Source organism: Polypterus senegalus, chromosome 11, assembly GCF_016835505.1.
Source record: "Polypterus senegalus isolate Bchr_013 chromosome 11, ASM1683550v1, whole genome shotgun sequence".
Taxonomy (NCBI): domain Eukaryota; kingdom Metazoa; phylum Chordata; class Cladistia; order Polypteriformes; family Polypteridae; genus Polypterus; species Polypterus senegalus.
The window spans coordinates 44302553-44327711 of record NC_053164.1 but is presented as its reverse complement, the minus strand read 5'-3'; the positions used below and the strand labels follow the sequence as shown (position 1 = coordinate 44327711).

Sequence of the window (25159 nt, the reverse complement as noted above, 5' to 3'; positions counted from 1 at the left end):
ACTACAGGAAATAATGAGCATTATAGGTAAAATTTGCATGTGCTGCACTACTAAAACACTGTATATCAATCAATGAGAATCATTATTATCAAACTAGGAATTCATCAATTAGAACATGTGTAGATTATAAAAAAAACATATTTCACTACATCCTCAGAACAACAGATTTCGGGAACAAGGGACATGTTTTATTTTAGTAAAAAATAGGAAAAAAAGTAAAAAAAAAAAAAACTTTAAAAAAAATTAAAAAAATACCTGAAAAATAACAATACATAAAGTAGACATTAAATGCAATGAAAGTTAAAGAAAATGTACACATACATAAACATATAAAACACACCTGATTGTACAAGTATCAGTCAATGAGAGCAGGCCTAACACCTGATTCGGGCTAACAGCCTCTCTATGTCTACTGTGTTTGGATAGCAGTTAACCACATTAAAAAAAGGGTAAACTCACTGGTAACTAGGTTGATCAAACTATATACAGAGGTGCTGAGAGGAAAGCAGATTGATTTTTGGAGAGTTGATGTAGCAGAGTTCTGTCAGAAGACAGATGCTATTTTGGACACTGTAGGCACAGACCTTGAACTTCTTTGATGTTAAGGAATCACCCAGATTCCGTTGTTTCAACAATTGTCTGGATTCTGAGTCATCAAAATCTTTTAAATTTCATCCCCAATTACAGACTGCTTCTTAAATTTCTTAACCTCCAAATTCACGGAGATTCGCCTTGGATCACTGGAAGCAGTAATGTCACACTTCAGAAGTCAACATTCTGGGGAACAAATGTGTGCAGACCTTGCTAATATTTAATTGTTAATAATGAACAGAGTTGGGGTAATACATTAAAATTAGTATGCATTACATAGATTATTTTTTAAAGTAACAAGTAATGTAACACAACACAAAAACACACACAAACAGATATGTGTTACTGCATTACTACCAAAGCTTATTCCCAACTCAAAAAAAAAAAAAACACTATTTCATCTACAATTATTATTATAATTTTTTTGGTAACAATGTACATGCGTGTGCTTCCACCATCTGGTGACAACTAGTACGGAAGAGTTTAAGCGTGAGCGTGAGCGAGTGAAATCAAGTGAAAAGACCTGAACAAAAGTTATAGGCATACATTTAATCCTGTATGTGCCGAGGTACAAATTTAATCCAGTCAGTTTAGAGATCATAAGGAGCCAGTGATTATCACAGTATCACTGGGTGCAAGGCAAGAAGCAAACATTGTGGGCATTACACTGGTCCTTTGTTGGGCACATTTGAACAACCAAGAAGGAAAGAGCATGCTATGGGTAATCTAGAAACAAAAAAGTATCAGGGTAGATTTCATTTGGCTACAGTATTTGCTTATAGATATCCTGAAACAATGTGATCTGGTGATGTAGCAGCCAGTGTTCATACCTTCAATCTTCAGAGGCTAACTTTAGGGATGGAAAAAATGGATGGATGCTATTTACTTCATAGACTATAAAGGACTAAACATAATGAGTAATAAAGAATGTAACTAAGTTACTTTTAAAAGTAACATTTCCCAACACTGATGAAGAATGGATTTAGCTTACAGTGCATCCGGAAAGTATTCACAGCGCATCACTTTTTCCACATTTTGTTATGTTACAGCCTTATTCCAAAATGGATTAGATTCATTTTTTTCCTCAGAATTCTACACACAACACCCCATAATGACAACGTGAAAAAAGTTTACTTGAGGTTTTTGCAAATTTATTAAAAATAAAAAAACAGAGAAATCACATATTCACAGCCTTTGCTCAATACTTTTGTCGATGCACCTTTGGTAGCAATTACAGCCTCAAGTCTTTTTGAATATGATGCCACAAGCTTGTCACACCTATCCTTGGCCAGTTTCGCCTATTCCTCTTTGTAGCATCTCTCAAGTTCCATCAGGTTGGATGGGAAGCGTCGGTCCACAGCCATTTTAAGATCTCTCCAGAGATGTTCAATCAGATTTAAGTCTGGGCTCTGGCTGGGCCACTCAAGGACATTCACAGAGTTGCCCTGAAGCCACTCCTTTGATATCTTGGCTGTGTGCTTAGGGTCGTTGTCCTGCTGAAAGATGAACCATCACCCCAGTCTGAGGTCAAGAGCGCTCTGGAGCAGGTTTTCATCCAGGATGTCTCTGTACATTGCTGCAGTCATCTTTCCCTTTATCCTGACTATTCTCCCAGTTCCTGCTGCTGAAAAACATCCCCACAGCATGATGCTGCTACCACCATGCTTCACTGTAGGGATGGTGCCTGGTTTCCTCCAAACGTGATGCCTGGCATTCACACCAAAGAGTTCAATGTTTGTCTCATTAGACCAGAGAATTTTGTTTCTCATGGTCTGAGAGTCCTTCAGGTACCTTTTGGCTGCCATGTGCCTTTTACTAAGGAGTGTCTTCCGTCTAGCCACTCTACCATACAGGCCTGATTGGTGGATTGCTGCAGAGATGGTTGTCCTTCTGGAAATTTCTCCTTTCTCCACAGAAGACCTCTGGAGCTCTGACAGTGTGACCATCGGGTTCTTTGTCACCTCCCTGACTAAGGCCCTTCTCCCCCGATCGCTCAGTTTAGATGGCCTGCCAGCTCTAGGAAGAGACTTGGTGGTTTCGAACATGTTCCACTTACGGATGATGGAGGCCACTGTGCTCATTGGGACCTTCAAAGCAGCAGAAATTTTTCTGTAACCTTCCCCAGATTTGTGCTTTGAGACAATCCTGTCTCGTAAGTCTACAGACAATTCCTTTGACTTCATGCTTGGTTTGTGCTCTGACATGAACTGTCAACTGTGGGACCTTATATAGACAGGTGTGTGCCTTTCCAAATCATGTCCAATCAACTGAATTTACCACAGGTGGACTCCAATCAAGCTGCAGAAACATCTGAAGGATGATCACGGGAAACAGGATGCACCTGAGCTCAATTTTGAGCTTCATGGCAAAGGCTGTGAATACTTATGTACATGTGCTTTCTCAATTTTTTTTATTTTAATAAATTTGCAAAAACCTAAAGTAAACTTTTTTCAAGTTGTCATTATGGGGTGTTGTGTGTAGAATTCTGAGGAAAAAAATTAATTTAATCAATTTTGGAATAAGGCTGTAACATAACAAAATGTGGAAAAAGTGATGTGCTGTGAATACTTTCTGGATGCACTGTACCCATAACTAATCACTAAAGCGTAAGCGATCTCACACTTTACTAACTCTTTGATCATACTCTACAGGACACTTTATGTCTTCTGAAGGCCTAAAATGATGGAATTCTGCAGTCCATCTCTTGACGGTGGCATATGAAGGGGGCGAGTCCTGATACATGACTAGAGAAGAATGAAAAATTAATTTTGTTCTATGGTTTAATGACAGGATCACAAAATTGAAGTACAGTACATAATTATTTGGTTTTGAGAATCTATTTAAGGTAGGTTCTGAAAGACATACTGTAAATGACAAATGCAAGAAACATATAATTCATATACATTACTACAGTATATAAAAGCAAGTCTGGCCGCTTATAAAATCAGTGCCACAGAATGGCTCTTTCAGGTAAAATGAGTTCAGTTACAGGTTCAACACAACTACCCACTTGTAACATGGTTGTCAGACTGCACACAACATTACAGACACAGATTCACAAAAGCATTATTTAGCTTACATTTAAAAAAAAAAAGTAAAAACTTAAATGTATTTACTAAAATGCATTTCATCAAGACTTACTTTAATACTCCTTGGATTTACCAGATGGGAGGCAATGTTCATCTCATACTCAGTTAGCTTTATACCCTCCACCCCAATCTGCTTCATGAGCTCTTCTGCCTGATATGGATAAAAATAAAAATGAACTAGAAGCAAAGTTTAAAGTAAAAAAAAGTCGCATTCCATTGTAAATAATCAATCCGGTCATCCAGCAAGTCATTTTTTTCTCACCATTTTTTGCAGTCATTCATCATTTCTTGCAATAGTCAAGAATCACTGCTCATTTTTTGTTACAATATAGCTTGAATTGCTGATTAGGTATTTTCTTTTTATGTTATTGTATAATTGATTTCAATTCATGTTTCATTGCTTTGTTGTGTTCCATTTGATCTTCGCCATTTCTAATTTGTTACAAAACAGAAGTTATCTTTCACACATTATTTTTCACTTTGATTGCTCAAGACTTCATCCATCCATCCATTATCCAACCCGCTGTATTCTAACTACAGGGTCACAGGGGTCTGCTGGAGCTAATCCCAGCCAACACAGGGCACAAAGCAGGAAACAAACCCCGGGCAGAGCACCAGCCCACCGCAGTGCTTAAGAATTAACACAAATAATCTTAAGAGTTTTGTTAATTTTTTCATTACAACAATACACAATTTTTTATTTAAATATATATTGCACATTTCACTGAATTTCATGACTGAAGGTCATTCAGATACCGAAAAACAATGTACAGTAGTGTATAGTCTTCATCAGGTGTCTACTCACAATATGCAATGGAGGAGTGCAATATTTGACATTTGTGCTAATGGAGAGAAGTCAGATAATGAGGCTGCCCCAACTACTTTAGAATTGTTTGCTAAAGACACTTTGTGCCTAATAATTAGAATCCTGGGAAAAGGCACAGGCGTTACTTGGTGTGTTTGATACAGATCCCTATAAATGATACATTTTTGCAGATGTCATAACACCTTGTTTGGTCTTTCTATCCTTTCTGGCTGTGTTACTATAACACTTTGTATATCGTATATACGGTAACTGATGATTCAAAATAGGACAAGTGTGAGTGCAAGTATGGGTGTGTGTCTGTGTGATGGTCTGCTTTGCACCCAATATTTCTGATTTACTTTATCCTCACTCCATCATAAGGCCATTAAGGATCTTCACATCAGCTTTTATTAGTTGTCCTTTGACCCTGATTAAAACTAAAGCTTGATTGTGTTTTCACACAAGTCACTCACAGATTATGGATTAGTCTACCCCTAAATGTTAAGGCTGCTCCTTTCAAAACTTTATTTAAATTCAGACTTAAAAATGTACCTTTTTTCATTAGCTTTTGGATGCGTCTATATGAATGTTGTATGAACCTGGCATGCTGTTTCATGCTTTTGCCTTTTAGATGTTCAGTTTGCTATTTTTTTTAATCTCTTTTTATATTGTAAATATATATCGATTTGATAAAAGCACAATTATCTGAGCTGGGATTCACTCTGACCTCCCACATATCTAAGTGCAAATGGTCTAAATTTTATATTGAAATATAGAGAAGTATGTTTTAGTGCTATAAAATATTAAATACATAAATAAATATTGTGCTGCTTTTGTATCTTTATAGACAAAACATTTCTCAAAAGAATAATAAAATTAGATTATAAAAATGAATACACCAACCTTTTTCTTTTCCTGTAGCTTTTGTTTGCGGGTGGGATCTAGAGCATCTACCACCCATTTTATACTAAAATAGGTAGCAGCTCCAAAAATAGTAAGCCTAACAAGTAATCCAACCACTTCATTTCTTGACAAAGGTCGAACAAGAGTATCCCGAGGTATTTCCTTCAGTAGCATTTCACTGCTGCAGTTTCTAAACCTAAAAAAAAAAAAAAAAATACAAGATATAATGTACTTTACCATGACATTAATTATTTTGCATAAACTCAACATTGGTAAACTAAACTCAGAAAATACTGACCTTTATGGAATCAAAAAGGGTGTGTTAATCAAAATGCATACAAAACCAAGCGAGACCACAGAGTCTTTTGGGAGGTATAGGTAGAAGACTTCATGGGGTCAAGTTCGGCTTCCACCAACTGAAACAAGATATAGCTTTATGAGTCTCTGTTAACAGTTTGGCAAAGAAAAAAGAGTAGATAGATAGATAGATAGATAGATAGATAGATAGATAGATAGATAAGATAGATAGATAGATAGATAAGATAGATAAGATAGATAAGATAGATAAGATAGATAAAGATGCAAAGGACAGGAAGATATGGAAAAAGATGATCTGCAGAGGCAACCCCTAACGGAGCAGCCAAAAGGAGATGACATATTCATTTCCTTGTTATAAATAAAATTATATTATTTGATTTTTTGCAGAAAGCATGCTTAGGTTATCTGTTGAAAATATGTCTATCACCACATTCAAACTACAGCACAGAAACTGAAAATAATTAATGTAGACTTTCACTACTTCATGAATCTCGCGCATAAACTGTATAAACCTCTTCATATTTCTGGCATTTTGGCTGAAAGGAGAAGCAGAGATTCTTGGGTGGTCAGAAGTTAAAATCCTTACACCTCCTAGATTGATTTGGCATTACTTACTATTTTCGAAATTACTGGCAATGCCAAAAGCAATAGTCAATGAATTGCCTAAAATTAACAGATTGAGTAACATCAATCAATTCTTTTCTCACACCATAAAGAATTGAATGCTTTCTTTGTAGAATTGCAAGTTTACTTTGATATTAAAAGGGTTTTGCATTGATTAATGGAAAAAAATAATATATTAAGAGTCCATATTTAAATACAAAGAAGTATGTGTTATACAGTTCAATATTTCAGTGGACTGTTTGAAGTAAGACTGATAATTTGCATAGATTATTACTAACTCAAATAAAAATGTAGGTGGTTTGCTGTTATAAAAATTAATACTCATGAGCATGCCAACTATTCATATTATAATAAAAGATTTACTTAAATAACATAATATATACATTCTTATAATTCATTAAATACATTCTTTCTAATACAGGGTAAACCAAAAAAGAAGTACCACATTGCAAACGTTTATTCTACAAAAAATTGTATTACGGCACATGAAAGGTTATACAAAATAGATTTTTTTTCCCACTGTGCTTTAAAAATGATGTCTTCAAGATGGTGGCCATCATTAGCGATACACTCTTTGAGATGATTTCTGAACGCTCGCATGACTTGTTCTAGGCATCCACCACATTCATTTCTTCCAGTTGGGGCCGCAAAAAGTTCTCTAGCATTTCAATGCAACGCTATGTGGTGACGTTGGCTTTTGCTCTGTCCTCCTCAAAAAAGTAAGGGCATACATTGCCAAATTCTGCAACAGCGCACCAAACTGCAACATGCTCACTGTGTAGGAGTCTCTGATGAAGTTCAAGAGGGGTATTTTTAGCCCAATAGCGACAGTTTAGTTTATTTACGCAACCATTCCAATGGAAATGTGCAACAGATGATGGCATCTCGATAAATGGTATGCAGAATGTTCGGCCCAGGTCACTAATAGGCAGACTGTGGTCCAACAGACATATTATTGAGTTTTATTTAGTTTTGGCGGAGATTACATTTTCACCGGCTACTCTCTCTTTTTTTTTATTATCAAATGAAACACAATATAATACAAAACTCTCGTTGAGGATATAAATTCAACATTCAAAAAAGTGTAAACAACATTCACAGTACAGGGGGGCTAGATAAATTTCACAGTATATGCAAGATAACAAATAGGGAAATAGGGAGCACAGACCAAAAGACACAGGAGGCATAAATCAAAACAGTAATAAATGAGACATGTCATCATAAATCCTTCTTACAGATCTGCTGGATTTCAGTTTCTTAAGTGATAGGCGGTACTGTTTAAAATCATTTATGAACGATGTAAAAAATGACAGTATTTCTACACTGCTACTCAGTGAAAGGGACTTCCTAGTAGTGATGGGCCACTCGATACATTAAGTTTTGACACTGTGTCGAGCTTTCAAACCACTGGAGCTCAAATTGTTTCAAATGCGCCTGTCACGTGATTTTGAGGCACGCTAGCGTAATGACGTAATTGATATCCGCACAGTCAGCAGTTGATTTGGTCACTCGCTTATTTGCTGAACTGCTTTGGCTCAAAGCATAAAAGCAGTTGACACTGCTACAGCGGTAAGGTGTGCTAACGCAAGTTCAAATCCTAATTGAGGCTTGCATATGTTAAAATGAGGATTTTGTATAAAACAGTTATGTAGTACTTGTCTATAAATTAACAAATATATTTTAGAGACATTATTAATGATTTACATGGGGCACCTTTTTCCTTGGTGTCTACCTAGAATCTGTAAAAAAATGACAATAATATTTCGCTTATGGTAACACATATTATAACACTCAAGAATCTATTCTACCTCATGTCAATCATATCAGAGAGGCTAAGAAACGCTTCACTAAAGCCGACATGGTCATTACACCAGTATATGCGCAAGACACTGCTCAATAAATGTTTTTACTATTCAGTGTTTCCCAAATCTGTAGCTGATTTGTATTACCGATTTCCAAAAATCAATGCGAGTAAAAGCGTGTGCTGCATAACTAATCACAACTGTCTTTCAGCGCCATCAACAGTGTCTTCTGCAATTTAAAGAAAGCCTCTGGATTTCTGTGTTAATGAGACAAAAAAGTTGTAAAGAAACTTTGCAAATTCATCCAGAGGTGAACATAAAGATCACTCAAGTACTGACAAGAAGGAGCAGCTGGATAAGCAGTTCAATTAACGCTCCTTTTAAAAAGTTTGCTTATACAGAATATAAAACAGAATCTCAATAATACGGGACTCACGAGTAGTAACAAATAATATGTGACACTGAGAAATTATAATTCCTAATAACGGGAACAAGTAAAAACTACGACTTCCTAAAATGGACACTGTAAATGCAGGCATTTCAATAAATAATTTAGGAGACTTGTGTGTGCATTTCAATATCGATTTACGAACTAGGTAGGCCACCTGTTGTACTATAAACGGTAGCTCAAGCAGCACTTAACAGTAAATAGTCTAACAGGACGATGACTGACTGAAATGAAGATGCTGCACCACTACAATAAAGGTTCACACTGTCATTCTGCATGTTTAGAAGGCGCTGATTGGCTGAAACTGTTTATAGCGAATTTTCCCAAGTCGGAAGTGCTGTACAGTGATCAGAAACAAAAAGACATATTTAGTAGTTTAGTAGTACAGACAGTAGTTTGTTTTTCTACAATACAAATTCAGTATGACACCAGGGTCTCCAAACACACAAATATGTAGCTTATTACGATTTACAGTGAAACTCTTTATATACACAATATAATTAGGGACGTGTGCCCCTGCCCGACTACGGCGGCCCAACATTCCCTCGATAGCTCGATTCGTTTGCTATCCGTCCAAGTTTGAAAATTTTGTTAAATGGAGGAATTCAAAAGAGGAGGATCAACAACGTGAACCCCTGGTGTTTTTACTGACAGACAGTTGCAATACCATTGCGCCACCTAATCGGATAATTAGTGAGCTCCGCACAACTACTACTACTGTTCTTACTGCGGCGGATGTAGAAATATGTGGTTTGACATATGCATGTTAAATTGGTTTAATTGACACGAGAGTAGCATTGTAGTTTTCTCCTAATGAAGATGAAAAAATTATATTTATAGATTTATACTATATGACGTATGATTTTGAACAAAATTAAGCGTTCCATAAAAAGGTTGCACCATTTACTTAATCTTTTTATATATATAAAGTTGATATATGACAATATATCTTTGACACAATGTATCTGACAAAGGAATCAGCAATCCACAAGAACAGTAATGAATTCTCAGCAACTACCTGAATTGTAGTTTCAGGCCGTCACTTAACTATATCAACTGAAGTGTGTAATGTCAATACGAATTACAAAATATAACTAGAGAGTTAAGTGTCAGATAGACTCTCACAAATATAGAGGTCAATGCCTTTGACTGTGCCGAGGCTTCACAAAGATTCAGTAACCAGTACTCACGTCTGCTCGAGGATTCGAAGCCCTGTCACAATGCAATCCCAGTACGCATGTCTCCTCGAGGCTTCAAAGCCACTGTTAACCCAGTGCGCATGTCTTCTTGAGGTTTCGAAGCCTCAGTTAACCCAGTACGCATGTTTGCTCGAGGCTTCGAAGCCTCTGTTAACCCAGGCTTCGAAGCCCTGTCTTGATGCAATCCCAGTACGCATGTCTGCTCGAGGCTTCAAAGCTTATTAATCCGGTACGCATGTCTGCTTGAGGCTTCGAAGCCTCTGTTAACCCAGTCCGCATGTCTGCTGGAGGCTTCGTAGCCCTGTCATGATGTAATCCCAGTATGCATGTCTGCTCGAGGCTTCGAAGCCCTGTCATGATGCAATCCCATTACGCATGTCTGCTCAGTGCTTCTAACCAAGCTTGACGATTCCAGTGCGTATGTCTGCTTAGTGCTTCAAATCATTATTCATCGAGCTCCCATACATATGGCATCAACAGAGTTCAAAAACTCGACAGAATTCCCAGGTGAAATGAATGTTTGTGGATGATCAATACATTTTAAAATGATTGTGCCCGATAATACTTTGTGGCAAAAAAATAAAACTATAAATTATACATCAGACAAATGCCGACTTGTAGAATGCATAATGCTGCAAAGATGAGCTTTAGTAATACAGGTGATGACACATCTCTCACTAGAATACTCTCATAAATATCCATTCTTCGCCTCATGCAACACTGAACGTATGTCATACAGTATACAAGTATATATAATTGTTTTCATCTTCATTACATACATACATACATACATAAAAAAAACATACATTATATACACCCACTCTGCTGAAAAAGTAGTGGTGCAGCGGTAGCATTGCCGCTCCATAATAAGGCATGCATGGGTCTGGGTCCCACGTCCACCCACTGTGAAATGTGAACCAACAGAGTCTGTTTTTCTTTTTTCTTTTTTCATTTAACAGCAAATTCCACTGTGGACCGAGAGCAAGCAAGGCGAGAACACTAGTGAAGATATATCAAATGGAAATGGGCATCTTGTTTTATGTCTATAACAAAAAAAAAATTATCTGAGTGATGATTTCAACTGTTATTGTAGTTGTTGATGGTGGGTTTAGTGGTTTAAAGTTTTAAATATTAAATTAATAAGGTGGAATGTGTTCTAACTTTGAGTGGGGGGGGGGTAGAGCTACACGGTAAATGTGTTAGTAACTGGGATTGCACCTCTATAACTGGAAGATTGCTTAGGAATGATACAGACTGGACAACTATGTATATTAGGAAATGTTTTATTATTGCACTGATTTCACCTTTTCTTTCTCAAATGTGCTTACCTATATCATGGCAGGGATAAACTACAGGGATAAACCTTTATTTTCCGCCTACTCCGTTTGAAGTCAGAACAAAGAAAACATTTAAGGCTATTAAATGTGATCTCAAGAAAAGATGAGGGTTAATTATAATACTGATAACATGAGTGATTATAATGATACAGTGCAAAAGTAAATATTAATTGAAAGAGCCGGGGATCCATGAGTGAGGCTTCTTATTTTGAATAACTCTTGCTATCATTAAGTGCACAGCTGTCAAACTCCAGGCCTGGAGGGCCGTAGCGGCTACAGGTTTTAATTCTAACCCTTTTCCTAATCAGTGACCTGTTTTCACTGCTAATTCACATTTTAATAGCCCTGTTAGAAGGATTCATTCTTCTGAATTGATTCCTCATTAAATGACAGCCAAACAGAAATGAGACGTGAAACGAGCGAACAGATGACCAGCTAAACTGGGGCTTCAAACTCCAACCAGTTTCTCAATGAGAAGCCAATTCTTGTTGTTAATTAAACTCGTTATTTGATTCCATGGCTTGTTGTTGCTCTCGTTCTGCCACAGCTGACATTACCAAAACTGTTGATTTTCTGTTTTTCATAAGAACATTGTCAAAGTATTTTGGTGAGTTGAGAGATCAACCTTGCTGAGACCTTCACCTTTCTTTATTTTCAGATATTGTGTGATGTGGCGGCTTGTTTTGTGTCTCATTATTGTTTGGTTGCTAATTAAGGAAAAACAACAACTAAAGGGCTAAAGTCAAGTTAATTAAAAGAAGTAATTAGCAGCAAAAACTGGTCACTAATTAAGATGGTTAGAATGAAAACCTGCAGCCACTGTGGCCCTCCAGGACTGGAGTTTGACACCCCTGGACCTTCACTGAATAGAGGCGCAGAAAAACCTACATTCCGAGTGAAAACAGCTGGCACTCTTGTGGCAGCTGCAGTGACATGGAAAGGAGTGAGAAGACAAGAGAGAGAAAAGCTTCAAAATCGTGAATCAGTGTGCCATGGCTTTTGCTAAATGGCGGAAGCTTGACACTGAAAACCAGGCTTTTAATCTGGAATGGAGCGAGGCGTTTATGCTCATACTTCCCGAATGAAGCTCAAAACCGCTGTGTCTCATCTGCTCCGAGACAGTGGCAGTGGTTAAAAGTGGGAATGTGAAACACCACTATGAAACTAAGCACAAAATTACACTTGAGAAAAGTTGCCCACTAAATTCACTAGTTAGGCTACAGAAAATAAGCGTTCTTAAAGCCAACTAACGATCGATCAACGAGGATACAAGTGTTCCCTCAGAGATGCGTGGATTTTGGGACGTTACAAAAAACATTCAGTAATGACAATCTTCACACATGCATTAGGATGGTACTGACACCATTCCAGCCCAGATTTAAAATCCTGGCAGACCAAGCAAGAGCTCACTTCTCTCACCAAACAAGAGAAAGTAGGCAGTGGGATACGAGGGAAAGAAAAAGGGGAAGATATGTTCAGTTATTTAAAGATGTTCAGATTTACTGCAAAACTGGTTAAGCCTATTCAGTTGTGAACATATTAAAAACTCTCATATATTTTATTTTTATATCAGGCCAAGTCTTTTTTTTTTGTTGAAATGTTAAAACTTGTTACTCTTATTATTATTATTATTATGAAAGTACTTATTATTTATAATTCTCAGTTGAATGTGAGATTTACCTTGCTTTTACTTTTGTTACTTATTTTTTCTTGTATGTAGCCCTCCAGAGTCCATAGTTGCACTGAAAATTAATATTGTTGAAATGGCATTGAATTATAGCTTTCTTTGTTTCATTTGAGTCATTGACTTCACACAGTGCAGATGTTGATACAATGACAATGATACTTCAATATACTGTATATAAATTAATTGTAATGTACTGTATAACTAAATTATAATTCAACTTAAACATGATGATGCTGCGGAACTGTACATGACAAAATTTTCTCTATCCAGACCTGCTCTACGGCTCTCCCAGTCTATCTTAGTGAGTTCCTGCACTACCATAATTTCGTATGGATGGAAATTAAGGTCCCTCATGCAAAATCCTCCTCAAACAAGTGCTGGAAATACCTAAGGCAGAAGCATGTTTGCATGCTGAATGTCTAGGAGACATTTTTCTTCATGTTTGAAAGTATACTCAATAGAGTACCCAATATTGATCAAATAAAAAATAACTTAATACAGAATTACCAATACTATCATGAAAATCACTATAAATGTCACCCTATGAAAGGTACCCTATGAAAAGCAACTAAACTGGGTTCCCATCTAGCTATTAATATTACTTTGAAAACAGTAATTCATTAAAGTTATGTAAATAAGTGACAACTTGGCAACGAACTGATTTTTTTGTATGATGGGTATATGAAAGGTGAAAATAATCTTTAAGATTTAGATTGAATTCTGAAGATACACAGCACAAGCAAATGTGCCTCTCCAGGTATGGATAAACTGCAATGCACATTCAGCCCGTTGTATGTTATACTGGTAAGTAATCAGCATTGAATGAACTGTAATCATACACTGTCCTTGTTATTAGCAGCCAGTACAGTTCGATCTTCTGTATATAGATCAACTGCAGTGCCACTGGGGTCTCTCTTTGAACTGCCTTTCCCGAGGTTTCTTCCATTTTTCCCTACAAGGTTTTTATTGGGAGTTTTTCCTTGTCTTCTCAGAGAGTCAAGGCTGGGGGGCTGTCAAAAGGCAGGGCCTGTTAAAGCCCATTGCGGCACTTCCTGTGTGATTTTGGGCTATACAAAAATAAACTGTATTGTATTGTATTGTATTGTATTGTATTGTATTGTACTTCCAAATTCGCTCTATGCTGATATTACTCAGGGGAGCTGAACAGTAATTATTATTTCAGTGTTTTATATTTATTTCTAGAGAAGTGACTCATTTATTTTTTTTGTACTTACACAGTTAACTTGCCTAAAGAAGCAGGAGAAGAGTTCTGTTGTGCAGCTGGCTGCATGCTAGCCTGCATTGGGTACCCAAATAGCTGTTAAGACACGTAATAGTAGAAAATATACAAGTTCAAGCAACGACTCTCAAGAGAAAATTGAAACAGTAAACTAAGTCGTAGTAGAAGTCAAGCGTAATGTTTCTTTTGTTAAATTTGACAGGTTTGCAAATTCGCCAAAGCATTTAAATGAAAGATTTTGAATTCTTAAAACTCTACAGCGCTAGCTGCTCAAGATATCTCAGTGAAATTGAACTGTCACAACAAATCTCCTTGAAGTATAAGTGTGCCACATTTCAACAAAATTGGTCCACGAAGGGCCAAGTTGTTTAATGCTGACAGAAATGGGTATTGCGATAGGTGTTTTACACATTATATGCAAACACACCTAATATATAAACAAACAAAATCTATCACACAATGACGTAGGATTTAGAACCAGAAAAATACGTCAGCTGCAATTTTCCAATTAAAAATGCTCTACGAAAGAACTTTAGAAAGGAGTAAAACCTTATTTTTATGCTACATAAGTTGTAGAAAAGCATTTAAAAAGTAAACCATAATACATTACTGAAGGTTATGCAACAGGCTGGTATACCAGACACTGAAAAAAAAATAATCAAAGCCATATGCTGGAATGAGTTGGTTTGGATTAGAACTGCAATGGGAAACTCAAGACAAATAGTAATAAAAATAGAGTAAGTCAGAGATGTATTTTATTCAGCTGCACTGGGGGAGGATAAAGGAAAAAACACTGGGGAAACATAATAGAAAATACAAGATACTGTATGCAGATGACACAGTACCGATTGAGAAAGGAAAAGAATATGGAATTAAATTAAATAGTAATGGTAATTTCTAAAACTGCAATAAAAAGATGTGAAATAGTGACCAAAGGAATGAAACTGGATCAGGTTAAAGAACACAAGACAGGAGAAAATGGAAAATGTACAAAAGAGGAACATATATGGGATATGGTCAAAGATGCTTTTTGGAAACACATGCAGTTAAGGATAGGAGGTTTAAAATTCAATCTGAAAAAGAAATTGCTAAAGTGTTAAATGTTCCCAGTTTTGGAATATGGGTGTAAAACATGAACACCGAGTACAGTTCTGAAAAGTAAGATAGATGCTTTTGAGCAATGGTGCTAATGACAAATTCTGCAGATAAGATGGACACACAAATTAACGAATTAGGGGGAATTACTCAGAATGAAAACAAAGAAACACATTAAAATAGATTTAATATAAAGGAAAAATTAAGTATGTTGGGCATGCAATGATAGGATCAGCTGAACATCTGGCCTTAAACATTTTAGAGGCATGCATGGACAGCAAAGAAAGACCAAAGAAAACCTGACTAGCTAGATGAAATCTGGGAAAGATCAGGAGCAAAAAAACTATGGAGAAGTAAATAGACTAGCTGAAAAGTTTAAGGTGGAGCACTATGGCAGTCAATCCTCTGATGCAGAACAATACCTGATGATGATGATATACTAACAGCTGATAAAGCATGTGTTCTCTTTGTAAATTGATAAGATTAAGATTTAAATATTATGAATTAAGATTACAAATTAAATGTGGAATTAAAAATATTTCCTATTACCCGCCCATAAACTATTAACTATCATTAGGAAACATAATGTTAATTTTCACTTGTATGCAGATGACACCAAGTTATACCTGTCATTTACATCAAATGTAGTTTCTCCAATGTTGTCTTTAATTAGTTGTGTTAGTGAATTAAAAGAGTGGATGGATGAGAACTACTGTACTTGTCTTTAAACACAAATAAAACAGAGATGTTAATTGTTGGAGGGAATGACGTTGATCACAACAATATTTTGTCATCATTTAACCCCATTAATTTCACTGAATCAGCCCGAAATTTCTGAGTTCTCTTTGACTCTAGCATGTAATTTAAAACACATATTACAAAGTTGTCCAAATCATGTTTCTTCCATCTTAAAAATGTTAGGAAATTAAGGCGCTTTCTAAATAAACAGGATTCTGAGAAATTAATTCATGCATTTATTTCTAGTAGGATTGACTACTGCAATGTGGTGTTCATTGGATGTTCAAACTTTTCTTTAAACAGCCTCCAGTTAATCCAAAACGCTGCTGCAAGAATTATCACAAAAACAAGAAAATATGAACACATAACTCCAGTCCTTATATCCTTACACTGGCTCCTGGTTAAGTTTAGGGCAGATTTCAAAATCCTCCTTTTAACATATAAAGCATTAAATGGCCAAGGTCTGGCTTACTTGTCTGAACTTATCATGACTTACAAACCAGAGTGCGCATTAAGATCTCAAGATGCCGGTCTGCTTATGATTCCAAGGATTAATAAAATAACAGTGGGAGGTCGAGCTTTTAGTTACAGGGCCCCTAAACTGTGGAATGGTCTGCCTGCTACAATAAGAGATTCCCCATCGGTCTGAGATTTTAAATCCCGGCTGAAGACTCACTACTTCAGTTTAGCATATCCTGACTAGAGCTGCTGATTAACTGTACAGACTGCATCTGTGTTGTTAGTCATTAGCACTAAAACATAATAACATGATAGTTATAATTTGATACTAACCCTCACCTATTCTGTTTCTCTTCTTGGTACTCAAATGTGGAACATGGCCCACCTGCCAAGTTGTTGTGCCTGCCTAAGGTACAGTCATCCCTGATGGAGGATCACAGGAATCATGGGAAAGAGGGGTCCTTTCATCGGATTGGCTGGCCCAGCACTGTTCCAGCTGTGGAATGGCCAAATGGGGGAGGCAGCTTGATGGATGAGGTCTCCAGGACTCTAAACAAATCCAAATCATATTATGTGATATCATCCACTGTTAAATTCTGCTACATACTTCTAAAATGTATATTTTTATACTGTATTGAGGATTTGTTCTGTTTTGTGTATTGTATTGTATTGACCCCCTTCTTTTTGACACCCACTGTACGCCCAACCTACCTGGAAAGGGGTCTCTCTGAACTGCCTTTCCCGTGGTTTCTTCCATTTTTTCCCTACTGGTATTTTTTTGGGAGTTTTTCCTTGTCTTCTTAGAGAGTCAAGGCTGGGGGTCTGTCAAGAGGCAGGGACTGTTAAAGCCCATTGTGGCACTCCTTGTTTGATTTTGGGCTATACAAAAATAAATTGTATTGTATTGTATTAACGGTAAATAGGCTGACTGATAATTTAATAGCCATTTTTAGTAAACGATGTGTAAGCAATACACAGTGCGAGCAGCAGTCTCTGTAAGCATCTCAATAGATAGATAGATACAAATACAGCAAGGTCATTGCATATAATACATGGACCAAAACTAGTAAATTACTCTACAATAATAATAATGAGCAGGTGACAATGACAGCCACACAAAGACAGCCGTATATAGAAGCATTTGTCACTATTAGCTAGTCACTTGGTGAATTGCAGGTCATTTATATAGTTGCAGTGGCCACAAGAAGCTACCCACTTTACTTCAGCTTTTCATATTTAAGTTGTTAGGTTTCAGTTCTTGAAACAAATCGATGAATGAATAATTAAACAAAGCAGCCTTGTCACTACAATAGAACCATTCATTCCCAAAAGCATTTCACATTCAGCTTGTAATCATGCCTGTTTTCTTATTTACTCATTCCTTCAATCAACCATCTACAGAATCATCTGAAAATTGTCCTTTAATAATATACTGGTGACTTCGGTGCACAATATTGACAGCAAAAAGTAAAATAGAAAAAGTGAAAACGCACCTTCTTATAAACGTTCAAAACATCGATTACAGCAGCAGCTCAGCGTTCTCTTGTCAGCATCAACGCATTCCATTATGATCAACGGTCTGATATAGTATTTTCTCAATTGAACAATCAATACTCAAAAAGAAACGCTATCCTCTAAATTAATAGGGCTAATGCATCGGTACGTGTGTTCCTCGAGAGAGCGTCCGTAAGAACACAAGGCTGGCTGTGAAATAAGTTCCGGAGAGTGACGAACACGGTCGCTAGCGCACCAGAATCCGAAAAATTATTTCAAACACAAGTGTCCCTGAGGTTAGGTCAAGGCGCTTCATGCTTGGTAATAATGTTAATATAATGCAGTGGCGATGAAATATAACCTTTGGTTTTAGTACTTTACGTAAAGCACACTTTAAATATGTGTTAATGCATGCCTCATTCTGTAAAAAATGAAACCTTTTAGAATTTTTCATTTGTACACTTGCACTATATATTTTTTCAAGTTTTGTAAAGCTTATTTACTATTATTTTTTGTGGATTAAATGACAGCATCTGCTTCTCCTACCGTGGTAAAGTTATAGCTTGACGTTCGACATTCGTTTGACTTTCGGAATTTGAGGCTTCATATTTCCGAAACAAAATAGCAATGTCATCAAAACCAGTTATGGAAAAAAATTACATTTTACCCATATTTTTTACAATCACTCCCTTTTTCCAGAAATGTCTCTTTTTTCGTAAACATCAAAAATGGCTGCAAAATACACATGCAATTGGCACCAATACTACTGATGAATTTTGTGACATTGTGTGAACATTACTTTTTTTAACGCATAACTTACACCAATGTAAAGTCAACTGCGTAAAAGCTAACACAAACATCAATCCAAAATTGATTTTTTTATTTGTTGAAGGTCAATGCATATTGTGCATCTTACAAGACATACTGTGTATTTTTATTTTATCGAAGACATAAAAAGCCATATAAAAGACCCACGGATTTCTGCAGTCTGGCGCTACTGCGGTGGGCATGCATTTCAAAATAAAAGACCTTACATATCCTGTCATGATAGTATTATATCGACCTACCTTGTTATGTACCACCTGCTGGTTTATGTGTAATTCTGTGATATATTAGGTGTGTACTGCCATATGCACCTTTTTACTTTCTCGTATACGAAGTTAAAGGAAGGTTTTGTAATTGTCCCAATATTCGATGTCCCTGAGTTCGAAAATACCATTTTTGGAATTATGTCTGTGTGCGTGCGTGTGTAAACACGATAACTTGAGTATACGTTTTCACTTAGATCAAATTTTGCATACAGGTATTAGATACAAAACCTACATTTCTATCAACCTTTGGGCAATTTCCGTTAACCGGAAGTGGTACTTTACCTTTTATTCATGCAGCTGCAGAGTCCGATTTATTCAACTTTACATTTATAATAATTGTTCATTGCTGTGGGCTGGCACTCTGCCTGGGGTTTGTTTCCTGCCTTGCGCCCAGTGTTGGCTGGGATTGGCTCCAGCAGACCCCCGTGACCAACAAACTTACATGTTTGTGTTACACTTTCTTGTTGAAAGTTTTTCACTCATATTCCTGTATATAACAGTAATATAATAATATACTGGTAAGGAGGTTAAAAATGGTCCCCACATATTGCAAAAGACCCCATTTTGAGTGTAATTGGTAAATTAAGTAGTCAAACTGTATGTATTCTAATATAATCCACAGTCAAATTTTAATACTAGAAACCATATCAAAAGGATGCTTTTCCAGTTACTGTATATTGTAGAGCTTTTTTTCTCAGTGTTGTGAATAATATTTCTACTTGTAAAACCAAATTTGATACTGGGTCCTCTTTGCACATATCTCATCATTACTGTTATCAAAGACAAACAAAAGCAGCCACCAAAAGGTTTGGGGCAGCCACTTATATATTGTTCCTGGCTGCAAAATGGATTGAATTGATGTGCAGATGTGTACAGGTTAGAGTCCAAAACAGAACCGAATTGCTGAGGTAAAGTTGGCAGTTTTAAGCATAGACATAGAATTACTAGACGTCGCTTGACCAGCATTAATGTACGTCAACGTCGCCGCCATATTGCGAGTGGCACTACTATGGAGTGAAGTAATGGGTAAAGATGCCTCACACATGTGCTGCTTGGGATTGTACAAACCGCTGTATGCTCTAAACCAAATCCCGGGAGATTACATTTCATAGGTAAGGCTAAACAATTGTTTTGGTTATATTTGGCCATTAAAAAATCCTGTTTTATAATCTTAGCACTCAAGGTCGCTGTACAATAAAATTAAACAACATTAGTAAAATTAAAATAAGAGAATGATAAATCAAAAAGCAATAATTAGCGAACAAACAAAGATAACTGGCAGTAACAGTGCAAAATTCACAGTTGGTATGCCAGTTTGAAAAGATAAGTTTTGAGGGCAGTTTTAAAATGTGTTTTTGAATCAAGCTGACGTATATGAGAGGGAAGAGAATTCCCGAGTTGAGGAGCACTAAGAGAGACACTCAAGCTCCCATAGCTCTGAGTCTAATGTGTGGTACATAAAGTAGAGCTGCAGATGATGATCTGTGTGAGCAAGTGGAGTGCAAGTCTGTAGGAGATCAGTGAGGTTGTGAAGAGCTTTAAATGTTCAGAGGGGTATTTAGTATTGTATTCTGTAGTTAACTGGAAGCCAGTGAAGTTGAGAGAGAATCGGTGTGATATGTTCGGTGGATTTAGAACAGCAGGTTATTATCCTGGTAGCAAAATTTTGAATAAGTTGTAAGCAATGGATACGGTTTTGTGGAATGCCAGATAGAATAGCATTACAGTAATCTATATGTGAAGTGACTCGGGCATTAACCAATACTTTAGTACTGTGTTGCGTAAGAATAGGACGAAGTCTAGAAATGTTTCGGAGATGGAAGAAGGCAGTCCGAGAAATGTTACTTATATGGGAGGAATTATTTAATAATAATAATTATTATTATTTAATAATTACCATTATTAGTGTATAAATGGATATAAATAATTGCATGTAAATGAGTTGCCAAAATCTTTTGTATGTAAACGATACTGTTTTAAATGTTATTTTTTCATCAGAAAACCGGGTTTCCACATCTACCTGTACTGTATTAGTTTAAATGGCACTTTTGCCACTCGCAATAGGGCGGGCGTGCTGACGTATCGTGTCGACTGGGCAATACAGTGAATGCGGCATCTATCTATACATGTCTATGGTTTTAAGGGCAAGCAGAGGAAGTGACGTCATTGGGCCCAGAACCGGAAGTGACATTGTTAGCCCTGGAAAACTGGAAGTAACGTTGTTGGAGGTGACGTCATCAGGGCCAGGTGGAATTTCCTATAAGTGGTCTGCAGTGGAAAGAGAGAAAGGATTAGTACACTTTGCTACCCCCTGATCTGGCGTGAAATTGCCTTCACTCAGGCCCTTTAACTGCCTCCCATTTGTACTTGTGTGACACTACTGTAGTTTAACACAAGACGTTACACAACAAGTGAAGTTGGCTTGTGGCTCTTTTGCACTTTGGCTGCTGCAAAGAACATGCTTCAACTTTACTTTGAAGACTCTGAGAAGTGTGTGTTCTATGTACAATCAATGATTGAAGTGGAGCCAAATTACCGGCCGTACTCTTTGGTTACTCCTTTTTTAAGTGACATTGGACTAAAGGGTTCGTCCCAGTCAAGATTCACAAAAAAGGTGCCAGCTCACTATTGCACTAATAAAGTAAATGCTGATACTCTTTGTTGAAATTGGAAGAGGTGGTGATATTACATACCAGTGAGTACTGCCCCACTTGAAGCATTATGTATAATAATATGTTTAGTTTCTTTTGTTCTATTACAGACAATTCTTCTGGCAGATTGACTTGGTCTTAATCCACATATTTTCTGATATTTCTGTACTGTAAAGTGCTGGGCTGGTAGCATAAATTCAAGAGAAACACACCAAATCAACAAGCTAAATAAAAGGCCAGGTGCAGTTATGGGCCACTGCAACTATATGAATGACCTGCAAATCATCAAGTGACTACCTATGATTTTAAATCAAATGCTTCTGTATACGACTGTCTTTGCGTGGCTGTCGTTGTCACCCGCTCATTATTATTATTATTGAAGAGTAATTTACTAGTTTTGGTCCATGACTTATACATCTATCTATCTATCTATCTATCTATCTATCTATCTATCTATCTATCTATCTATCTATCTATCTATCTATCTATCTATCCAGTCCCCCTACAATAAGCCTTGAGTTCTGGCATCTAAGCAATCCTTCAATATCTTGTAAAATCCAGTAATAAGAGGTATCACCTTTATCACAGACGACCCATCTCTCAATTAATGAAAACTTAAAAGTTTGTAAATATAACATTTTTTTTAATAAAATCCCTTATCGGTAAAAAGCATAAAAACTCATTTTGGAATGCCATATTTCTCAGTGATCTGGCCAAAACCCGTTGATGTAGACACCTCGAACAGGTCTCTAAAGTAAGCAATCCCTCGAGATACCCATGGATTAAAGCCAACACCTCCTGGCATGAAGTTGAGGGTGTTAGGAATTAAGCTAAATATAAAGATCAAGTCTAACCCACCCTGTAAAAGCAGAAAGGCTCCCCATTCCTTCACTGTAATGACCGTACCTAATTTTTACAGTATTGGACAAATTTTAAATTCTTAGGTAAAAGTAAGCTTTGTAAAGGATAATTTTAATTGGGTTTCAGTGTTAATCCAGTTAGAGAAATGGCCATCCCATCAGGTCACCCAAGTCACCAGATAAAAAAACAAAACCCACTAATGTATTTAAACTTTTCCCTGTTCTGTCAATGAACAGAATACAGCTCATTGGATAGAGTACAAATGGTGGTGATTATGTTAATTGTTAAAAACAAAGCAAGACTCAGGCAAGATATGTTGCTCACACGGCTCAAGATCCCATTTAGTTCTTGTAAAGAAAAGAATAAAGCTGGGTTTAAAGTGCAAATTAAATCAATAATGTTATTACAGCAAACCAGCGTGTCAAACATTCATCGTCGACTGGAACCTTCCAGAAAATATTAGTGCCGATATGGCGCCATCTTCAGTCGCCCCGCCCCTTTTCGCAGGTGCTGACAAACGATAGCCATCCGAACTCGCTTCGCTACTACAAACTCTCACAGGTTTTGCCAGGATTGTAAGGTAAAAGGTACTAAAATTCTATGTCTTGTTGTGTAAAGCGCAGTTCAGATAATAGGTAATTACTGTACGTGACATTGGTTCCGCCAATTTCGAAATTTACCAGTATTGTTAAGGACGTGTGCAACCCAGCAAGTACATAAAATGAGTAGTGTGCGCAAAAACGAAGAAAAAAAAAACTCGGAGGAGATACGTAGAAAGACGAGTCTCGGCTAATTATTACGTCTCCCTCAGAACTTTTGTTTTAAAAAAATCAGATAATTTCTTGCATGGGGGGCGTTTGATTTTCCTGAGTGCAAGTTTCATGTTGAAGTTTACATGATTGTTCGACTGTGTTGGTTGTTTTCATAAGCAAATTTTTATGAGCCCCTCCACTTCTCATTTTAGGCTGTGTCACTGAAGTATGTGTCTTTTAGAAAGTGTGATGCTGTTCAGACGTCGTTATGTGGATCGGCTGGCCGTTTTCAGGCAAAATGGCGGACCTGAGATTTATAGCGCTTTGTGGATCGATGCTCAAGGAGTTGATTTTTTTTTTAAATTTATTTAGGGGAGCAGCTTTCTCTTTAAGCTATTAAATCCTTTTGATTTTATTGGCTTCTTTCAATTCCAACAATTGCTGCTTAAATTGTACAGGCGTATTTTTAAGACACAGGCACTTTAAACATACGGCAAGGCATATAGTTGCACTATTCAGGTCGAAAACGTTTTACATTTATTTGCTTAATAGGCGCTTTTATCCAGATTGACTTCCAAAAGTGGTCAACGTAATCGGAGGACTGTTTGGGAGCAAATCTTACAAAAAGAATTGACATACCGTGCAACAACTCCCAGCCTAGTGAAAGCTCAAAATCAACCTAATGGCACTAGAGGCCAACGCAGTGAATGCCGTGTTTTTCCATTTGAACTCCATGCAAGTCATAAAATAGAAGAGAGGGGGCGAGGGGATCCTATTGTGAAGATATCGGTGCCCCGTGGAATTCAGTATCCCTTCTGATTTGGCACCAAGAACACTAAAATGTTATTGTCACCGATCTGCTTGTGTTCGCGCAGTCTTTATGCGCGGTTTCGCTTTTGATTTAACGCATGCTCAGTGCAAAATGCCGTCCTGTCTTGTCAGTAAACAGGCACGCGCGGTCGCCTCCCTGCAGTTTCCTCAAGCACAACGAGGTAATGAAGCCTGCGTTCTAAGGTTGTAGGTGTATTACGCATTTTACCGGGGTGCGCTGTGATTGACGGCGGACAGTACACTTTGGAATCGAAAAATATAAATACAATCGTTAGTTGTATTTTAAGTCGTCTTGGCGTGCTTATTGTATATTCTTTTAGAAATAAATTCTTCAACAAAGAGAGAAACAAAGAGTTAGTAAACTTTAAGTAATAATGAATTACTCGACACCCAGTAATTCTGTAAGACATCGTTAAATGTAATCCGCTTTCACGCTACAAGTGATACTTTGCTCTTGAACGTTTAAGCAGGTAGCTGTTCCTGGGGTTAAAAAAGAGGGGGAAATCCACTGCAAAGGCTTTTTGTTGAACTCGCATTTCACTCCAGCCATACTAGTGCCCTGATGGCCGTTAAGCGGCCAGATCAGCGGACCGTCTGCTTGGATTTTGAACATTGGCTTTCTGGCGGCCCGCTAGTGGCAGCTGCTGACAGTCGGTCCTCGGGCGGGAGAAAATCATTTGCCGACAGAAACCCCCTCTTCGGCCAGTATATTTCTAGGGTTTTGTACCGTGTTACCCATTATGGATGTACAGTAGTGAAAAGTCAAGCAAAATGAAACCTTGTATTGACTAACTAAAAAGATTACAATATGCAAGCTTTTCAGGCAGCTCGAACTTCAGGCAAGATGTAAGTTTCTTCGGGGTAAATCTTGCCTGAATAATTGCAATCTTTCCAGAAAAGTGCCCGAGTTGCTTTAAAAGATTGCATATTGTAATCTTTTTAGTTGGCCAATAAAAGGTGTAATTTTTCTTGACCTCTCACTACAGCCACTATATGAATATTTATTTTAACTTATATTAAATAATGTTGTTGGCAGTCCAATAATTGAGCACCACTCATGTAGGCAAAAATGTAATTAGGCCACACACCAATTTTTGATATTTTTATTAGAGTCAAACTTCAAAGATTATAGAAATGAAGCGTT

General features: G+C 37.1%; 2 protein-coding genes across 3 annotated transcripts in view; one reads left to right on the top strand and one right to left on the bottom strand.

The window, feature by feature from the left end:
* Window positions 1–18020, bottom strand: part of atad1a (ATPase family AAA domain containing 1a) — a 37721-nt gene extending 19701 nt beyond the window's left edge. Inside the window, exons 1-4 of one of the 2 annotated variants that reach the window (XM_039768479.1) lie at window positions 17829–18020; window positions 5687–5804; window positions 5389–5584; window positions 3733–3831 (exon numbers count right to left, since the gene is read on the bottom strand). In XM_039768479.1, coding sequence (XP_039624413.1) covers window positions 3733–3831; window positions 5389–5562 — 273 coding nt within the window. In that variant the 5' untranslated portion in view covers window positions 5563–5584; window positions 5687–5804; window positions 17829–18020. Of the gene's footprint in view, window positions 1–3732; window positions 3832–5388; window positions 5585–5686; window positions 5805–16668; window positions 16709–17828 lie in introns of those variants that run through there. The other variant, XM_039768480.1, reaches the window with a different exon arrangement.
* Window positions 18021–22935: 4915 nt separating this feature from the next.
* Window positions 22936–25159, top strand: part of LOC120538540 (protein piccolo-like) — a 62936-nt gene continuing 60712 nt past the window's right edge. The window contains exon 1 of the mRNA XM_039767936.1: window positions 22936–23012. The gene's annotated coding sequence lies outside the window, so the exon portion shown is untranslated. The remainder of the gene's footprint in view (window positions 23013–25159) is intronic.